Source organism: Malurus melanocephalus, unplaced genomic scaffold (assembly GCF_030028575.1).
Source record: "Malurus melanocephalus ecotype Western Australia unplaced genomic scaffold, MMel_1.1 scaffold_57, whole genome shotgun sequence".
Taxonomy (NCBI): Eukaryota; Metazoa; Chordata; class Aves; order Passeriformes; family Maluridae; genus Malurus; species Malurus melanocephalus.
Genome location: NW_026623289.1, coordinates 1,840,358 through 1,861,514, shown reverse-complemented (window position 1 = coordinate 1,861,514; position 21,157 = coordinate 1,840,358). Strand labels below are relative to the sequence as shown.

The 21,157-nt window shown below is 38.6% G+C and overlaps 1 protein-coding gene across 12 annotated transcripts in view; it reads left to right on the top strand.

The window, feature by feature from the left end:
- Positions 1–21,157, top strand: part of TRAF3 (TNF receptor associated factor 3) — a 70,026-nt gene that overhangs the window by 23,905 nt on the left and 24,964 nt on the right. For all 12 annotated transcript variants that reach the window (XM_057365757.1, XM_057365750.1, XM_057365755.1 and 9 more), the window contains 4 exons: positions 11,956–12,212; positions 15,239–15,290; positions 17,575–17,679; positions 18,512–18,679. In XM_057365757.1, coding sequence (XP_057221740.1) covers positions 11,971–12,212; positions 15,239–15,290; positions 17,575–17,679; positions 18,512–18,679 — 567 coding nt within the window. In that variant the 5' untranslated portion in view covers positions 11,956–11,970. The remainder of the gene's footprint in view (positions 1–11,955; positions 12,213–15,238; positions 15,291–17,574; positions 17,680–18,511; positions 18,680–21,157) is intronic.

The window sequence follows — 21,157 nt, the reverse complement described above, 5'->3', positions numbered from 1 at the left end:
CACTTCAGGCCAGGGATGCTATAAAAGGTAAGCAATGTTTTGCTTATTTTACAGTTTAGGGAGAAACAAAGTGGTAAAGTCTTAAAATCATGTAACCATTCTGTCAAMTTGGTGGAAAAAAAATCCAAACCACTGCTGTAATATTGGAAGCTTCATTGCTAGACATGTTATTTGCAAAAAGCAGGGAATCAGCACTCTTTCCTCTGAAGTGTCATTAGCAGTGCAACATCCTGTAAGCTCTAATCTTAGGACTTAAGCCCCTTGCTCTGTCAGTGAGTGTCCTCTGCATACTTTTAAATCTGGCATTTGCTCCAGTTGTAAATTATTCTTTGCATTCTGCATATCTGGAGTGTGCCTATGTGAATCTTTATAATGCAAGCAGGTAAGTCTTTATGAGCATAAATTCACCAAGGAATGCCTGAATAGTCTCATTTAGTTTTTAGTGTAACACCTGGAGGCTTTCAGGTTGGAATTTTCAAAAATAAAAATGCATGTTTAAATGTTAGATTGCCATTAATACTTTAAACAGAATTGCTTTATTAAGTATTTMTTTGGTAGAGGTGAACGTGATTTCATTAATATTAACTAGAGAAGCCCTCAGGCAATAAGCATGCAAAAAGAATTTTCAACTAAAACTGTCAACTTCATATTCCAAATCTGAAGGCACATCTCTTTAAGGCCTTGTGGATGGTGTGGACTTCACCAGTTTTAAAGCATTTCTGAAACAGCAGCAGCATTGTACAACTCTACCAGAAGTTTCTTTGAAAGGTTGCTGTCGTTTGTATTAAACTTTTTTGGCTGTGCAAAAGTGATAAACRCTTGGTTCTGGGTAGTGATGTGAAATTCAGTCAGAAAAATTTATAAATTACTCTTASAACCTCCACATTAAGTATGTTGCAGAAGGATAATGTCCTCATTGATTTTTGTAAATTCTCTTAATCCAGTACAAGAGAAACCTTCAAAAGGACCTGTRCTTGTTTGGTCCTTAGTAGCATCCTGTCTGGCCCAGGGCTGTGGAGGTGGCTTGTTCTCGAGATGTCAGTGATATCTATTGATCTGAWACCTCCAGAATTGCAGCTGATTTAAACCTGCAGGCTGCCAATAAAACATTTAAGGTTGGCAAGACAAAACAATAAAATAGTTTCTTACCTGGGAAAGCAATCACAAAGAAGAGAGAGAAACTGGGAGAGAAACTAGGAAATTTCATGCAGGTTCCAGTTAAAATGTCTTTTAATGAGGCTTTACAGCTGTAATAATGAATACTGCCATACACCAGCAGGAGTTTATGTCTTACATAGACTTGGCTTTCAGTAGCACATTGCCAAAGTCTGTGTTTACTACAAGAGGATTTAACATTCTCCTTCCTTTCTTACATTGCTGGGAAACATGTTTTGTGGATCTAAATCTTCAGTTAGAGAAAACACGGCTTCTTTCATGAGCACCTTAACAGAAGAAATGCTTTAGGTAGCAGTAAATGTGAAGTCCTGACTATGAATACTATGACAAGTCTGGATAAGGGTCTGTGACTTCCTCAACCTTGTTTTTTCCTCCTGAAAGCTTAAGTAAAACATTTTTACTACAGGTGTAGAAACTGGAATGTACTTTAGTATAACTAGAAATTCTAGCACAAGTGGTTTAGAGGATTTTTTATTTTTTTCTGTGAGTTTTCATCTTTCTTCTGGATTCTGTTTACAAATGTGGTTTGGCTCTTTTTTTTTCATGTAATAGAAAAATCTTAACAAARCACCCACATTTTTCCCAAACTCCAAGATGTTGGTCATAAATKATATAAACAGTGAAGTGAACAGTGTAGACATTGAAATCACTGAAGTTAAACCTGCTGTCTCTTCATAAGTGGACAATGTTTTTGTCTTTCCTTCACATTCCAGTTAATAATAAAATATGGGTACATGAAAATAGAGTTACTGTTACTCTCTTTTTTCCTTTCCCTTGCTGAATAAGAAGCAAAGGATTCAGGCAAAGCTGAAGACATCATCAAGAATGGTGGAAAATTAMACTTAAGATTATTGAGAGGTTGAATTCTGTAAATGAATAAATGTCTCCCAGGCAGTTTASTGTTAAGTAAAATATTCCAGTTATATAACTTCCTGTCGTTAATTCTAGAGTTTGATTAATATTTAGGGTAGTGTAAAAAAGTGCATCTTTCTTACCTGTCTTCATAGTATGCTGTGTTCAATGGGATAGAATGGAAGAGCAGGAAATGTTTTATGAGAGTGAATTAATTTCTATAAGAGACAGGATTGATAGATTTAAAAAAAAAATTGGATGTAGGCTTAGAATACTTACTTKAGTAAGAGTGGAAAGAATTTCATGGGGAAATGAGATACTGTGCTTTAGTTTTCTGGCGTTGTCATTTCTAGTTCCACAGGTCTTCATTTCAGTGTTGAGTTTAAGAAGTGCAGAGCCATACTTGAAGTTCATTTCATCAATGAAGTTTATGCATTCTCTTTCATTTACCAGATTCATCTAAACTCTGCTGTGTTCAGAATTTTGTGGGAGGGTTATTTTTGTTAAAGATGAGCTGCATTCATTAAGTAGTATTTTGTGGGTATTCTTGAGAAGGCAGTTTTGSAGTAATTATTCATAATGAGCTTCTTGAAGTGCTTTGGGTTTTATTTCTTTTTATTTGCTAATCTCTGACACCTTTGCTTTCACCTACTTCCTTCTAATTTGTAGAAGATGAGGTACTACCTGTCTTATTTTTTTTTATCTCTGCTGAGATTTCAAGGCTAGATTCATTAAGAGACAGCACAGATGCACTCTGTCAGGAATTGGCAGTGCAGAAATATTCTTGATGCACTTGGCAGACAGCAGTGTAGATAGGTAGACTGATTTGAAGAATCTCTTCTGCTGTTCTGATGGACTTGAAATTTTGTTAGATTTTAAGCTGAGGATCTCTTTAAGTARCAGAAAGGAAAATAATAGCATTGATTGATAGGTCTTGCTTTAAGAAACAAAAAAAAAAGATTGACAGTAACTTCAAAATACTGCAATAATTTTTGTTTCCTACTTGATGATTTCAGAGATGAAGAGACTTTATTGTCTTAAGTTGCTGTATTTTGTAAGCAAGTTGTTCCTGACAAATCATGCAGCCRATTTTCCTTGGAAGGCACACCTTGGGAGGAAAAGGGGGCTAGAGTAGGTCAATAGAGGGTGAGAGCTAAAGCCTAGAAATCCCGTTTTCTAGGATTGTATGCTTGGGTCAGAATAATTGGGGCATGCTATCTGCCTAACCCTTGTTGATCCTTGTTAGGATTTGTCATGGCTGGTTCAAATGCACTGTTGCCCAGTCATAGCAGGCAGAAGTGGGAAGAATAGTGAGCAATTTGGCTTTTGAGTGTCTGGTTTGACACTGCCACTTGTAACATGTGAACCAAAGACTCGTGTGCTGTGCAGAAAAGCTAAAAGAAGCATTAGGCTTGCTGTGAAGCAGGAATTGGAGGAAATCTAGATTGATAGAAATAGCTTTCCATAAAAACAGAGTATTCAGAATGCAAATGTAAGGGCTTTTTGTAAACCTCTCTTTAAAACCATTTTTGAAAGAGGAAACAACCTTTTAATTTCAAGTCTGATGATTTTCATCGTGTTTCTGGGAATATTTTACCTGAGTATATTTCTTCTGTGGTAGACAGAACGTCTCCTTTGTAAACAGAGCCAGAAATAAAAAAATAAAAAATTCATAGTGTTCATCCACTTCCTCCAYGTAGGATTGTCATATGTATCTCAATCATGGACTTCCCCTAAACAGCAGAGGAAGAGATTAAAGTGTACTTTGTTCTGTGCTCATCTGATCATCTTTTCATCTTTCCTATTCTTTATCGGCTTCTACTAAAAGCCTCATATAGAAACACAGATCACATCTGGGGCTTAACTTCATAGGGGAAATGCAATAGCTTTGTCTAGAGGTGCATGAGAGAAAAGAGGAGAAAATGTACAGGAACCTGAATTGGAATTTGAAATGCAGAGGAATACTCATGGTGAGCTTGGCAGCATTTCTCTTATCTATTGTCTTGTGACCCAGGCTTTCAAAGCTTAAGAGGTCTTTTGATTTCCAAAAGATGCCTTTGATTTCTTGCACTTCAGATGACTTTATACTGTATTTTGGTAGCCCACTGAGATTAGAAAGTAATTACTGAGAGCTGTAGATAGCAAGTGTAAGTGAAAAATACAAACACTTTGTTTTTACTGCTGCCTCAGGCTGAATCTTAAAGCTGTTTTGCCAACCCATGTGTCATGATTCAAAGGAATGCTGTAAACTTCCAAAAAAGTAATAGTTGAACTTAGTGTCACATAAAAAAMCAGCATTCCTTAATTGCACTGATTTACTTTTTCTGCTGTCTTTTTTTAATAGATAAAATTTAATCTCTTTAGAATTTGTGGGKTTTTTTTTCTCTCATCCAGTGAAATATATGTTAGACTAAATGTTAACTGTATTCAGCATATTATTGGATGGTTACTAAAAGTGTTAGTCCCTATTAATACTGTGTTATTATTTATAAATATTACTATTCTAACCTCTAAATGTAGATGTAAGTACTTTCCAAATCTATCCTTTATTTAGAATCTAGAAATTTGTTACACTGAGCAGGAGGGAGTATATGTTAAAACTCCTTTCATGATGGCATAGTCCAGCAGAGTTGGTAAGTTGAGTTCCCTTCCACTGGGATGCCTCTTTGTTTAATTCTCTAAGGCACATTCACATGGTTGTGTAGACTCGTTTTGAAAGAAATTGAGCCAAGGAAAGTGATAGGTATAAAAAAGAAAACAATATATACATAACTCACCTTTGATTTTCAGCTATTCAATCATCTTGCAAACTGGCATATGGGAAATACACAGTGTTTGTGATTCAAATGACACACATGGTTGTTATTTTGCAAGAATATCATGATAGCATCTTTTGATTATACTTCTGATTTTCTATATCAGATAGGAGAAGAAGAAATAGCCTGTACCTTCCAAACCAAAAATAGTTTTGCTATTTGTTCAATAATTTCTACAGGCTAGTGCCCTTGGAGAATGTGGTGAAATATGGTTTAATTGCTTGAGATCATAGCAGTTCGAGTATCAGAACAGGCCTTTTTGCTGCCTAAGAATATCACATCATGATTGCTGCAATAAAAACTCCTCACAGAGGGGTGTTAAGTGCTGGGAGAGGTTGCTTGGAGAGATTTCAACTTCTTCACCCAGATAATTTTGAAAACTCAACGGTGGACAACCTGMCCTGACTTTGAAGATGGTCTCCTCTGAAGAGGAGGTTGGGCTGGATGACCTCCAGAGGTGCCCTYCAAGCTCAGCAGCTGGGATACTGCACTGACAAGTGGCTGTGGAGAGCCTGCAAATGGCAGAAGCTTCTCGTGTGGAGAATACTTGGTGTGTGTCTTCTGTGTTTTCAAATGGTTGTCCTACTTGTATCCAAGCAGTGATTTTTCCTGTTGATCTTCATCTGTTCTATAATATGTATGATCTCCAGGTCATTTTCACAACTGGTTTGCATTATTTTATGCAAGGAAGGTGCATGCTTATGAAATCGTAGGGCAAAGTGTAAAGTAGTTAGAACAGCCAATTTATTTTAGCACAAGGAAAAAGAAGTTTTACATATCAATGCTGCTTTCACTTCTGTGCAGGAGTTAGACTTAATATTTGAATGTATATATAAAAGAAGGTGAGGAGTGGTTTGGTATGTCTCACTGTGTAAAGTTATATCAGCGTTGATGACTAGCAACCCTTCCCTACCCTCCTCAGAATATTCTTTTGGAGCATGCTGGAAATACCTAAACCTCTGGTCCGTTGGTCCTATATGTATGTATATATGTGTGTATATGTATATCTATATGCTCATGCTTCAAGCATGAAAAATGCATGAAGGTAAAATTAAATAAATTAGTAGTTGCGCCATACAAACGAGGAGTGAAAACGCTAAGATCTCTGACCACACACAAAACAAATTTGATGGATKTTCATCTCCTTTCAAACCTGCCACTCCAGTGCTGCTTCAGTCATGGCCTGAGTGTTTTTCTGGAGTGACTCAAGCCATTTGCATTTTATTTATCTGTTGTTCAGTGCCCCTGCCCCGACTCAGCAGTGGGGTTTTGCCAGAAGGCCAGGCTGAGGTGTGGGGGACTTTCTGAGAAGGATACTCAGCACTGGGACACCTTCATGCCTGACATCTCCAGAGTCAAGATTCCCATGGCAACCTCCCTGCTCAGCCTTAGTTTAATTTTTTTTGACATGTCTGCCCTGAGTAAACTGATAATATGTTGTCACCAATACACTGCTTTCAGCTTGCATTACTGTTTTAAACAAGACATCAGGGTAWGACAATATATGTTGCATATTATAACAACTCTCAGAAGACTTGTCTAAAAAATGGTGAAAAAAAGATGGACATTCTTTTCAKTATGTGCTAGGAATTTATTAGAAGCTATGAAGTGCTGAAATATAAGACAGAGGAAAAGTTCAGATTTTTTGAATAATTTAATTTTAAGATAAAGATTTCTGTATGCTAACTTGAAGCSATAATTCTTGATGATAGAAAGCGAGCTGGAAAGACTCAAGGGCTGGAAATACCACTCCAGGTGCCTGGTTATCTGGCTCTCTGAGCATATCCTGTGGAGTACAGAAGAAAATTCTGTGAAGAGCAGTGAAACCGATGAAATCTGTTTTCCTACTAATTTCTGCTGAATAGCCCCTTTTTGTGCCCCTACTCCCCCCTCCTGGAAAAAAAAAAACCTGGACCAAACAATAAAAGAGCAACCAAACAACAAACCCCCCTAAATCTCCAGCCCATCCCTGCCTTTATAGTACAGGAGAAGACTGAGGCCATGAAGTCTGGTGGGACAGGAGGGAGCAGGTGTTCTTGGCTGGTTTGGATCTCTCTCTGCCTGACAGACCATGCAGAGGTGGTGCACTTTTATAGCCTCTTGCTCACTGGGACACTAGATTAAGTTTCTCTTTCTGTTCCCCCCATAGCTGTTCATTTTCATGAAAGCTCTGTCCAGTTGGTTCCAGTGTCCTTTTGGGAGGCTGAGAGGAGAGACAGTGCAATCACAAGCCCTTATCTCATTATAAGCTAGACTGAAAAAAACACACCCCAGGCTACCCAAAAAATGACCTAGTTAGGATGAGATGCTGAAGTTTGTGTAGTTTTAGATACAACATTTTTTTGAAGAGGAAAGGTCACTTTTCTGCCCTGATCTTAAGCTCCCTGTCCCACTTTAGGTTTGTCTTTCAGAGATTAATTTAGATATTGTGCATGCAATGCTGTTCTGTTTGAGGAACTTCTGTTCAYAGTGCAAATTGTAATTTGATCAAAAAGCTTTGCTGTCCTGTAGCCATAACCAAATTAAACTGTGTCATCCATTATTCTCTTCTAAGATACTGTAATGAAAACATTTATTTCTAATAGCTTTTTGCCCTTTTTGAATTTTAAAACTGCAGCAAAAGCTTATTTGCTTTGCATTGTCAATATACTGAAACTGTCTTCATGCAGACCTTTCTAAGTTCCAAATCCTATGGTACCTGTGGCAATCAAACTTTTTAGATGTTTTAGAGTTCCACAAGAGTTAAWTTTTTTTTCTGTTTACTTTAGGGTGCAAATTTATTTTGAATTTTTATAGAAGCTCTATTGTATTTACATTGGCTTTATTTCCAAAGAGCAAACAATAATTATATGTGGTAATACAGAAATGAATGTGGATTTTTAGGTTGTTTGCTATTTCTGCAGTGAGAACAACATCCCTTGCTTAAATAAGGAAAGTGCAAAGTGCCTTTTGTTTGGGAATTCCCGTGCTTCCTAATTCTCGGAACATCTTTTTGGGTCGACTCACTTTTGCTTCCAGTTTCTAACCCTCTCTGCTGACATTAGTTATGAGTTAAGCACCAGCAAATTGTCCTGACCTTTACTGCAGTGTGTACAGCCTGAAGTGTCAACTGAAGTACAGTTCAACTTTATTGAGCAAGAGTGGTGACCAGACTGGAGTAAGCAGTGCCACAGTGTCACCCATCTGATGGCCAGAGCAATGTCCAKTGAAGTSTGAGGATTAGCAGATGCTGGCTGCSGGAGAGAATTCGAGCAACAGTGCACAGAACYGACCTTGGTGACTCTGCCCCACTTTTTATGTGCTTATCTRTCCTGGAAAGTGATTGTGCAAGGTTTAACARTTTAAAAAGACATCTAAGAGTCACATTCTTTCATTGTGAAGATCTTTTCCCACAGATAAAGAAACTGGAGCATTAAGAACTAGCTAGTGRTTAATTAGGCATTAAGATTCAGCTTGCTGAACAAGAACTGGAGTCTTTGGCTGGCTGGCAGCTTGCCATGCCTTTAGGAATCAGAGGCCCCCACCAGAACTAGCCCATCTTGAATGTCCTAGCCAGGCTTCTCTCCTTGCTCCCTGGAAGTRTGTTGTCTTCACTGCCATAAGCGCACAGTGTCTTACTGAGGTGTGACTTCAAAATTGCTTCTTGTTGGCAGTTTGAAACATGATTATGGGGGAATAATCTGAGTCCCGCTGTTCAAGGTTCCTGAAAAGGAAAAGAAGCCGTTGCAGATGACACCCTGTAGCGGTATGGAAACCATAACAGAAAGCTGCTGGCAAAGGGGTGGCTGGCACCTGAAATGTTTGTGTTATCTGCTCTTGTGTTCATCACTTATCCCGCATTCGGGTGGGAGAGCACATAACTAATATGCACGAGGGCAAAGCTCTACATGCAAATTGACAGACACCACTTCTCCCTACCCCCTTGTTAAATGCAGCTTGTTCATTGTGATAAGGTTGTGGTGGTCTTGTAAGCTCAGTTCTCTGGTGTATTTTATGACAATACTTCATGAATGGCTTCCGAGTTTTGCTGCACAAGCAAGTGCTGGCGTTCAGAGTACTGTGGGAGAGAATTTCTCACCTGTCTGGCTCCTCTGGTGCTGAGCTTGTTTAGCTTTTCTGGTCTGACATACTTCTTCATAAAATAAAACCCAAGGCAGACAAATCTGTTAGGTATGTCGCATGATACATTTTATTTGTCAGTGTGCTTTCTGCTTCTTTTCTGTGAGAGGAGATATCCAAGATRTCAATTCCAAAAGTAGAGTCCTGTGGAGCCCTGTGCAGTTTATTTTGGTGTGAAATCTCTCTTGACAGCTGACAGTCCAGCTCCGAGTAGTTTCATATATCTGTGAAACTCTCACCTGCTGCTCATTTGGCATTCGGTGCTGTCTGTGTTAAGTGTTGAATATTCTCCTGTCAYTCCTGCCTGCCTTCTTGTGACTAATTATTTAGCTTCTTTGACACAATCATGCTTTTGGAAGACTTCACATCTCTAATCATCTTTAGCTTATTTTTGTTTGGAAGGAACTTAATGGGGAAGCAGACATTCAGTAGTTGTGGACTGTGACTTGCAAGTTTGGGAACTTGGTGCTGTCTTGACTTGCCAACTCTCCTGTCAGCATCTCTTTTAGTGCCTCTTTTTCTGTGTTTCTTTTGTGGGTCAGAAGCAGGTCCTGCCTTGTTTTATTCTGTCATTTCAAGGAAAGTAATGTTCCCTGTTTTGTTCCTRTAAGTCAACGTGCTTGAAGTTGGCTTCTGACTTCAAGAATTGACAGAATAGTTGAGGTCTTAAATATGATTTTTTAAAAAAATTTACAGGTGTAGATGGAAAAGAGGTATTAGTATCTATAAATTGAGGAACTGAAACCTTTACAGATTCCTAAACTGCGAGTTCTAAATGAAGCTTTTCACACACAAGAAGTCAATAAGTAGCTAAGTTTCACCAGTCTGAATACTTGCGAAGTTATGCTGTTTTCCATCTCTTGCTAATTTCCTTTTTTCTTACAATCACAGATAAGTGTCAGGTCTTAAGCTCATGATTGTGTTACCCCAAGTCCAGGTACTGATGTTCAGCAGCATCAGTCATGCCTTGGGCAGTCTCTAAATCTGGACTACTTCTGTAAGATGCTTTCCTTTCTCATTCATGCCACTTCTCTGAACCTCCTTRTCTGAGTCATGTTCTGAGCCCCAATCTCATTTCTTGCATGCTGGTTACAATCTCGAGTTGCCTCTTCAGTGTCATTATTGCCTGTTGGGTTTTTATGCTTGCTGGTGAAACTCTAGCTCAGGTCTGAAATAATCTGAATTTCCTCATTAATGAGAAGTGTGATTTGCTTTCAGTTCAGCCCTGACTTTCTGGTTCTTTCACATAYTGTTCTGTCAAGACATAAGTCTCTGCAATTTTTGAAGAGCAGACATTGAATAGACTAACAATTCAAATTATGGATCAGAATTTTTAGTAGTTTTTCAGTTCATAGAATTTGTTGGGTTTTTTTGTTTTTTGGGAGTTGTGTGTTGTTTTGTTGCTTTTTGAGTAAGACACAATCATTGGGTCTGTGTGGTGAGTTATGATAATGGTTTCCCTGGGCTCTCTCTGTGTTTGATGGAGATACAGAGAGGCTTTCCCCTGGGCAAGGGGGCAATGAAGTGAGGATTCTTCACTCAACACTTCTACCCTTGCTCAGCTGGCATTGGAAAAACATGAAATGTTTTGAATCATTGAGTCACAATGATTTTGTCTTTTGTGTCTGTAAATAATGGCATCAGAAATCAAAGAAAATGCCCTACCTGTTTAGAGTGCATTGAGAATTCTGTACTAAAACTATAGATCAGGAAATTATCTACAAGAAAATGCATTTCATTTTAAGTACATGATTTTGGGCTTAGCAAGGGAAGATAAGATATCATAAAAACTGTGTACAGGAGGATTTGTGTATTTGGAATGTGAAGCATGTGAATCCCTTTGTGGCATTKGTGGACATACTTTTATAATTGAGAAGAATTATAAAATTCCTTCATTCTGCTCCATAAATATTGAATTATAACTATAGCAGTTGAGGCAACTCCAGAGCAGTGGAACAGGTTTGTATCTAAAATATCAGTTAGCATGGAGAGAGAATTGAAGTTTGCCCTTCTCTTGTAGATAGCCAGACATTTCTCAAAGGTAAATAGGTGTTTGATCCTCCARCTGTGCTTTCTTCTCTATGTGCTGAGGCTTTCTAAGAGCACTTGTGCTTGTTTGACTATGGTGTTAGGTAGCAAATGATTGAAAACACATTTTAAAACTGAACCTGGGACATTACTCCTCTGTCGGCTCTGCTGATGCTTTGTATGCWGACCTGGAAGATGCATTGTCTGAGATAATAGGTGCTGTAATTTACTCTTCAGCTGCATTAATTATTTTCTCAGCTRCCTGTCAGTTGTGCTTAGTCCTGGTAAATTAATCAAATGCCCATGTTTCATAGGCCCTTCTGTGCTGTCTGTTAGACTTTGTTCACCTGATCACCTTAGGTGAAGATGTGCGGTGAAAAGGTTGGACAGTATCTGATGTAAAACCCTTTTGTGTTTTTGTAAAACAGATTTAAATCATCATGTCTTGCACTTTGCTGTTGCATGGGATAGACAGGAAGAGCTGGCAGGGGGCCTGGRTAGGCTCTGGGTGCCCTGTGTGGGACTGGTGGGTGTGTGCTTTTGCAGTAGCGTTTGAGCAGGATCACGTGCGGTGCTGTACCAGTGCACCTTCTTCAACACACCCCTTGCTGCTTCCTTTGGTGGTTGGACTTCAATATTAAGCAATACTTTTGAGAGGGAGAGAAGCAAAGGTATGAAAAAGACCCTTATGTATTCCTAAGAGTGATAGCCATAATTAACACTTTGCTTTCAGGTGCAGGTTTTAATTACTTTGCCTTCTATAYCCTTTGAATATGTAGAATATTTTACAGATTTACTATGCTTAATATACTTAGGCATGTGTGYATTATGTCATGTGGTGTGTGGACACACATCTGTTCTTGCTGTTTTCTGGTTTTATGTAGTCTGTCAGATGCTGAATTTGTTTTWTTTGAATGGCAAAAGAGGTACTCATTTCTCAGTTTTTCTCACTTTTGATTTACAGAAACTATTTTAGAGCATGGACACCAGTAAGAARTCAGAGCCTCCTTTATCTGTAGAAATGGTACAGCAAAGGGCCAATCCTGACCGCGCTCCATCAGCATCCATCTATGTTCCTGAGCAAGGGGGCTACAAAGAGAAATTTGTAAATGCTGTGGAAGATAAGTACAAATGTGAAAAATGTCACCTCATCTTATGCAATCCCAAACAGACTGAATGTGGACACAGATTCTGTGAAACCTGCATGAATGCCTTGCTGAGGTATGTTGTTTGTTCTGGTAGAGCATGTTAATGCTTTTAAATGTTGTGAACTGCTGACATTAGTGTGAACACCATTGTAGYTTTAGGAACATGTTGAGCCTTCCACTGTTGCTTGCTTTAGTATTTTACCTGTGTTCTACTCTGGGTCAGGGTAAGACAACTGAGCTTTCCATCAGAATTGTTGGAACAGTTGTTCAGGTGGTGTCATCCTGTGTTAGCTAAGAATTTCATTCCCTCTGGAGGCCAAATAGAGTAGGTGTTTCACCAGATTTCTGACTTGGGTATTCCGGTGTCAAATACACACAGTAAATTGTGTCTTKGTGAGGAAGTGAGCTTGCACATGTTCCTTAGAGTGGTGATCCCTAACCTGGCTGGGGARCTGGCCTTGCAGGTGGGTGCTGGGACACTTGGATAAATGTAACTGCCTGTGGAGCAGTTTYCCTGTAGCCCTTCCAGGTGTTTTTTGTGGCACTTCTGTGGTGTGTAGATTGCAGGAGCATTAGAAGGGCTGGCTTCTCTGTTRCTGAGATGTTTGGACCAGAGTGCAGAAAGTGAGTGAATGATACAGATGTAAAAATGGATGCTGAGAGGTGCAATCTTTCCCAGTCTAGATAAAAGTGCACTCATTCAGGGAGTATCTGGTTTTAAGTGCCTGTGCATCAGAAGTACATTTCTTTGCCTCTCAGCTTTGGTCCATTGCTGGTGGTTGTATTCAGTAATGTGATTTCAGAAATTGTTGTCGTGTTTGGATTCAGCAAACTTTAATCTTCTGGGTTGCATAAGCAGTTAATACTTTCATTTACTGCTGGAAAAGCAGAAATGCAGAAGGTATTTGGCTTGATGAATGTTGCATACTGGGCTACTATCAGAGAGAGCATTCGACTTTGGAAGTCTTGGTGATCTGTTTAGTTTTTGTGACTACTCTGACTGTAGATACTGGTTTATATGTCACTTGGAATTATTGTAATCTGATATCTCATATAGGTCGAGACTAAATGCAGCATGGCAAAGGAGAGTGGAAGTTATTACAATTCTCGGTCTCATGATAAAAAGTAATCTCTGTACTGGGCAAACACAAAGCTCCATAGCACACTAATGCACTTCTTCACACTAGGTTTTGTGCCTACAGCATTTCAAATTTAAAACAACAAAAAACATCACCAACTTTTCTTTTGATACACAGTGTCAAGTGRGGTATGTTTTTTATTTAAGAAATGCAGTTATTGCTTTTTCAGTATGTGTTTTTGGAAGACTCTTCCATGGTTAATMACAAACTATAAAAAAATCAAACACCTGCCATGCTTGGTTGTGCACAGGTGGACAAAGCAGATCCTTGACAGTCTAAGCAGTAACAATTCTGGCATTGCTAGAGTCTGGGCAATTTTCCTTCCCTGCTGTGAGACATGCACATGTGCTTATTACAGTGCAGCTAGAATATGTATAATTTTATCTTCTTGACTTTCCAACTGGTCTGTTACTGAAAAGGAGATGTGCTTAAGCCCATTGAGTTATTTCACTCTATTTAAGTGCTTCTTGCAAACAAATCCTTTATTAAAATTAAATTTACATCTCTTTTTTTTTTTTCTTTTAATAAAAAGCGTGCCATAAAATTGAAAGCAAAATAGGTTTATGTTGGTCCTGTATTTGGCACAAAATCTTTTCATTCAGTGTTGATACACTGCTGCATACAGAAACACACTGATTATATGCAAGCAGCTTCTGTTCCAGGTTGTTTGAGGACAAGRAACTGGGAGTTAGTGGAGATAAAGCAGTAAAGATGCCTGCTCAGTATGCAAGAGTAGTTTGAAAAAGCAAGTAGGATGCTTGAGTGAATTCAGTACGAGCAAGGAAAGCGTGACATTGTATTAAACATTATATGCCCTCACGTAGTTTAGATTCCTTGGGGTTTTTTTTCTGACTTAAGAAAAGCATTACAGATATTGAAGCTTCAAGGTAGTTAAGATGCTCAGAAATATGATGAGGTAGAGAATGTTTGGTTCAAGGAGCAAAAGCCAGTGAGATGATTTGAAATAACCCTACAGATTATACAACATAATTGAACTTTTCCAGCCTTTTACATTGATTTGCCCTGCTGCTAGCAGCCACAGCTTGGGTAGCCTGTCAGTGAGTTGCTTCATGGAAGAATTCACACAGCTTTTACCTGGTGCTTTTGGTCTCTGTGCTTTACTAGGAAGATCATTCTGACTGTCCCCATTTTACATGGGCAAAAGGAGCTAAAAAGGAACAAAGCAGCCTGGTCTGGTGGGAGGTGTTCTTCTCCGTGGCAGGGGGATGGAAGTAAATGATCTTTGTTCTCGTCCAGCCCAAGCCATTCTATGATTCTAAGGGGTTTACACTGCAACACTTGACAGATCAGAACCAGAAACAGTTGTAGGAACTGAAGTTTTCTACACTCCAGTTTCTGTTTCCTGTCTGCCCTGCTCCTGGTCCAGCCTGTTGTCCAAGAGGTCACAAGTTTGGTAATTAGTTTACCAAGACAGCTACAAGGCAGTAGTTCAGATAAAGGAGGCAGTGAGCATCTGTAACAGGTGCTAAAACCAGAATGGACTTGAAAGAGATGGACRTACTTTTTTACCCTAAAAGGATGTATCATTGACTGTCAGAGAAAGTGAATTTTCATAAGGTGTTGTTTGAAAAAGAACTGGATAATTGAAGAGACAATATTTTGCCTGTTTGCACAGATTGAAAAGTGACAACAGTTGAGGATCAGGTGCAGGCTGAAAAATAGGGGATGAATTTTGCCATGTATGAAAGCCACTGTGCAGCTGTCTGGAGACATTGTGGTGGTCTTTTTTCTTTGGGACTGCCAAATACTGTCCACTAAAAACTCAAACATTCAAATTTATTGAAATAACATTGTATTTGCTCCTTGTAAATAACTATGTCCACTTCTAATGGTTTTAGAATATATTAAATAATCAAGACTGAGTGCCTCATAAACAGAAATTTATGTACTGCTAAAATTCAGATGAGCTAAAATAGTTTCTGTTTTCTTTTCTCTTCAGTTCTTCTAGTCCAAAATGTACAGCGTGTCAAGAAAGCATAGTAAAAGATAAGGTATTGTTGAAATTGTTTCTTTTTCAACAGTATTAAATTGTGTGGCTACATAAGTTGTGTTACTGTTATGTGGTAATTATTTCATAAAGTTAATGAGCTGCCTGAGGAAGATAGCTTTGTTGTAAAACCTAAACTGTGTATTTTACAGAGGAAGGTGGCTTGTTTTTCCTGTTAACCTCATGGTAGAAAACATGTCAGCTTCATCCCAAAAAGTCCAGACAGGTGTCAYATCTCATATTCACAGCTGGAAGCTGCAGCACCACATCACAGTTGTCTTCCCGTCAACCAAGAGGATGACAAGAAACATTCCAGCTCCTGTGGATGCAGGGATGTAAAAGGTCTAGGTGAACACTGATCCTGATTTGGCTCTAGACCACTGTCTGCTGTTTCACTCATCTCTTTTACAGCGTGGTAGTCAGTGAACCACACTGGAATTATGACAGTGGGCTGTTACAGTAATGGTAATAGAATCAGATACTTTTTATATGAGTAAGTTTTTTCAGTGATACCCTTTTCGCTGTTTTTCACATCAAAACTTTTTGGTGCCTTTGAAAGGTTGAGGGAAGAAGATGTTCTTCCTGGCTTGGTACATGGTTATGTGGTTTTACAATATTGCTGAAGTGTTAATTATTTGTGCTAATGGTCCTTCCTGCCTAAATGAATACTTGTATTCACAACAATTTTCAAGAAAAKATTAATGGGTACATTAATCTCTCCTTGTTTTAACCAAAAACAGTTCTCTGTACAGTGCTTAGAGTAATTCAGTTTGGAAACGAATATGGAGTCTCCAGGAGCTCAGACCAATAATCATGATGCCTAATTTATTTGTTCATTTAACTCTGACTTTCTGGCTCTCAGTATACATAAATATGAACTTTCGTTGTGAAACCTAAAGTATCTCTAAAACAGGAGGACAAGAAGGCCAGTGTATACTAAATATCTGTTACACTAACTGTCCAAATCATTGTTTTTCRTGAAACTGGAAATCTCTCTTCCCACAAAATGCTGAAATCCRAAATTGCAGAAATTATTTTAGATAGTCCTTGAAAAACTTGAAAAGTTGTCTTCCTACCTTAACTTCAGTCAGCAAAACTCTGCATACTAACCCTGTGAGTTACTTCAGAAAAGATACTGCAGCATAGGCAATTGATTATTTAAATTTGGTTTGTGGATCCATTAAACTTCCCGTACGCTTCTGAAAAGTAAATAGAAATCAGTGACCTGTGTCAGATGAGATCAGAAGAGAATGATGGCAGTGTTGCCTTCTTCCCTGATACTGGGGATAGATTCACAGTCACTGTGGGCAAGTGTGATCATAATTCTTGGTTARGTGTAAGCATGCAGAACTGTTCCGTAATTATGGGAGTGCTGCAGGTTTCACAGTGCCACAGGAGTCTTTTTATCAGAGAAGCAGTCATAGGTTGGGCTTGATTCCTAAGGTGTTTCTTTAAAGGCCATTAAAGCAGTTGAAAAATAATTAGAAGGTTTTATCTCTTTGGTTTTGGACTTCAACATAGTAGTAATCGTCTTCAGTTCTTATCTCTCTCTAGTTCCTGCCCTTCACAGTTTGGCTACTTGAGACTTCAGCTGTCTTGTCTCTTTTATGGAGGATCTCCCATAAAAGCTGTAAAACCCAAACCCCAAGCTCTCTATTTGTAACTTTTTGCAGTTTTATTGTAGACAAAAAAATGCTGAAAGTGCTTGTAAGCATTAAAATGGAGAGATAGTTAATCTAGTTAATCTGCTTATCTATGAATTAAAAAACCTCCCCCAGTCCGAAACCTTGGAAAATACCTGTAATTATGTATTACCACTGAAGTGCAAGTAGGTATTGCAGTCAACCAGTGTAGTAATTTTGGGACCACCATCCATGAATCCCTTCCCTTCTGAACCACTGKGCTTTGAGTTTATTTTGCCTTATGGTATTGTGCCAAATACAACAGCTCCCCAAACAATATAGAGAGTTCTGTCTTGTGCAGGCCTGGCAAGCAAATAGCAGCAAATTTGGGCCTTTTTTGTACCTTTCCCTTTATCGTATTTATAGTAAAACTGAAACAGTAGGAGAGTGCTCTCTTTCATTGAGCTGCTTCAGTGAAAGTTGTGGAGTAACCTCTGTGTTGTGCACATTCTGGAGGGATTGAATAGCAGGATTTCATTTCTGGCACATGAAGCTAGAATTGAATGACACTGCTATAGCTGAATTGCATAGCTTCTACTTTATTTGAACTTGCATCTCCTTGAGTGGTTTTCAGTTTCTAAAATAAAGTGATTTTTGATTTTTCAGGTATTTAAAGATAATTGTTGCAGGAGAGAACTGCTTGCCCTTGAAATATACTGCAGAAATGAAAACAAGGGCTGTAAGGAACAGCTGTCTTTGGGTCAATTACTGGTAAGTTAATCTAACAATCATAAGCTTCCTTTTAAAGAAAGAATGAGGAAAAAATTCTTACAAATTAAAACCCCAGTCAAATTCTTAACTTGCTCACACTGGTGGTTAATTTGTTTTATAAATGTTATGATAGATTTGTTTTATTTGTTTTTATGATAAATTGTTTTGAAACTTGGCTTTTTGATGAACTGTAAGGAATTGTAAAAAATCATGTGATTGTCCAGTACTAAAGCTTGGAAATGTAAATGGGTGAACCAAATGAGAACTGGAAGGAGAAATAAAATAGTGAAGAATCTTAATGTGTACTTGACAAGTGTGAGAAATTTGATTTCTATTTTGGTATGTTTTTATTCATCTTAATCCTTGCATGTAAGTGGTGTTTATGTGTAAAATCAAACTTCTTCAGAGCTGTGCAAAATAACCTGTAGCTGTTTTGGTGAAGGCATGAGATATCAGTGATTTTGTAATGCAGCAGTTGTGTGGTGTGGTTGCACAGTAATTTGCAGCAAGATGTGTAGATTGTTGCTTGGAGTGAGCGAGCTCAGGTACCTGAACAGCTTAAAGCATCATCTATGTTTATGTGGAATAACATACCTAGAAAAAGAATGCTTACCTTTTGTTTAAATAGCCTGCATAGAATTTTTTGCACTTTAGAATACTTCCAGTGAAGGAGTAGATTTGTCAGTGTTTGCTCTGATATTTTGTGATGCAGTTCACAAAATAACTTTCCTTACTTTGGTTCTGAAATTATTTAATCTTGGATGTTTTCAAAGGATGGAAGACRTGCATGGAACTTAGTCGGATCGACTTCTTTTTTTTTTCAATCTTTCAGATGCATTTGAGAACTGATTGTCAGTTTGAAGAACTCCCATGTCCTCGTGCTGATTGCAAAGAAAAAATACTGAGAAAAGATTTGCCAGACCATGTAGAGAAAACCTGTAAATACCGGGAGACAACCTGTAAATACTGTAAAAGCCAAGTCCCAATGATTATGTTGCAGGTGCAGTATTATCTTGTCTATGTACATCAAGAGTGCCTATATTAATGTGGACTAATAACTCTTCTTGTCTTTCTCTGTAGCTGCCAAAAGAACTTTGGCCTCCCAGCCAGAATTAATAATTCAAAAAGGAAAATAGGCTGACTTTCAAAACACGTCTTTTTCCCGTGAAAAAAGCTGCTTTGAATAGGAAATATTTTCTTTATTCTGATGTTCAGATACTGCACTTAAATTCAGATCCACTGCCTAGTATTGATACTGAAGTTAATTTTTCTATGCTTTTAAGGTTTTTTCCAGTTAAGATAAATGCAACTACCATAATAACAATCAAATGTGCAGGAAAAGCATAAGCATTGCAATTGACTGGGAAAAGAGCATCTTCTATGTAATGCTTCTTGAGTACTGTGTGATCTTTTATGGGAGRAAGGGAAGAATGTAAAAGTAACTTGTATCTTGCCATAACCAGCAATGGTACATGGCAGGCCCAGGATGAGTTGCTGCTGTTCTTAGCATCAGAGTAGCTGGTCTGATAAGCAGCATRTTGAGAGTTAGAATTACTGAGTAGAGGTTGGGAGAATCATGCTTACTTTACACACAAGTGTAGCTTGACTGTGTTACTTCACATTGAAAGGTATCATGCTGAACCTATCTTGCTATAATTTTATCTTTTTTWAAAGAATTCTGAGTACATAGTCTCCATAATTTGATGGTCTTGGATCTCACACCTTAGTATAGTGAGAATRATGAAAATTGCATTTTCATTTGTGTTCTTGTGTGTTGTTTGTTAGGTGAAGTCTCACAACACTAAGAAGTGTTCTTTGATCTGCAGATGTTGTTKCAAAAAGGCATAGACAAGAACTTGCAAAGTTCTGGTTTAGATTTGCCTTTCAGTTAATTGAGTGCACACTTGCAGGCTCTGGTAGTTTAATAATTGTGCCTTACCTAGAATAAGGCATGAAAATACACTGAAAAAATTAAGTGTGCCCTGTGTTTATTCTTGTACGTTCTGAGACAGAGGTGAAAGTGTATTTAGGTAGATTATGGATGCTGTTCTCCCAGAATTATCATGGGGCTGGGGATTGACATGAGGCAAAAAGTGGTATTAAAAGATGTGTAGTGTCTTAACATGCAGAATCAGTGAATGTTAAATGTGTTCTGCAAACTGGATTGGAGATATGTTTGGGGTTTTTTGCCCAGATTTTTATAAGTTCAGTGGTTATAGAAATGCAGATGGGCTTTTTTTGTGGCCTGATAAAGTATTACCTCACTGTACTTTAGTAATAAGGATTAGRAGCTTAATGAAACCATACATTTGAATCTTAGAATCACAGAATRGTTTGGGTTGGAAAGGATCTTAAACTTTATCTCAATCCAGCTCTCCTGCTGTGGGCAGGGACACTTTCCATTTCACCAGGCTGCTCAAAGCCACATCCAACATGGCCTTCGATGCTTCCAGGGACTGAGCATTCAGTTTACTGGAAAATCTGTCCCAGTGCCTCACCACTCTCGCAGTCTGGAACTTTCTAATATCTAATTTAAACCTGCCCTCTTTCAGTTTAAAGCCCTTTCCCTTGTCCTATCTTTACATGCCCCTGTAAAAAGTCCCTCTTTGGCTTTCTGTAAGCTCCTTTAGGTACTGTAAGGTTTCTTTTGACTTCTCATTTGAGTTTTGTCACCCCTTTGACAAAACTGGGTTTTTAGAGATGAACTTGAGCTCATCTCTATGTTCTGTAGSCTAGAATTTTCTCTAATGTAATAATGACTGAAGCTGGCCTCAGTGACTTGAACTGAGAACGGAGATAGAGGGAGCAGACTGAGAAAAGTGGTATGCAAATGGAAACAAAAAATTTTACTGGAGAACATGTGGTTCACGTCTTCATAGAATCCCGTGACCCCGTGGGGTAGGAAATCCCCGTTGTTGGAGGCAGACTCCAACAAGTTAACATTGTCAGTAGAATGCTTTTTGAGGTTGCGTTTGCTTTGCATGCTCACTCGGTGACTTGGCCCCTAATGTCTTCTCTTCAAACCGTCTAAAAAGTTAGGGTTCCTTTTTGTCACAAATCTACCTTTTCCATCCTGTTTCTCCTGAGAGAAAAAGATGGTGCATTGTTGGAATGGAAATTAGAAGCCTGAAATGCTTCTGGATTACTGTATTTTTCTGTGTGTAATCCACAGAGCTACTTGAGAGTGCTTGTCCTGTAAAACTGACACTTGGGCAGCAGCACAGTGACTTGGGGACAGCMTTGCTTGGTGCCTGGGCTCCTCCCTGAAACCCTGGCCACAAACCAGACCCTGTCAGGATAGGGTGGATTCTGCCCAGTGGCTGAAATACAGCTGGGACAGCTACTGGGGAAGAGCCCAGACATTGTCCCTTGCTCCCTGTCACTGCTTTGGAGCCAGACGTGTTCCTCATGTGGCACTGGATTTTCTGGGAGCCTTGTTAACACCCTGCCTTGTCTTCATCTGTACTGGGAGCCCTGC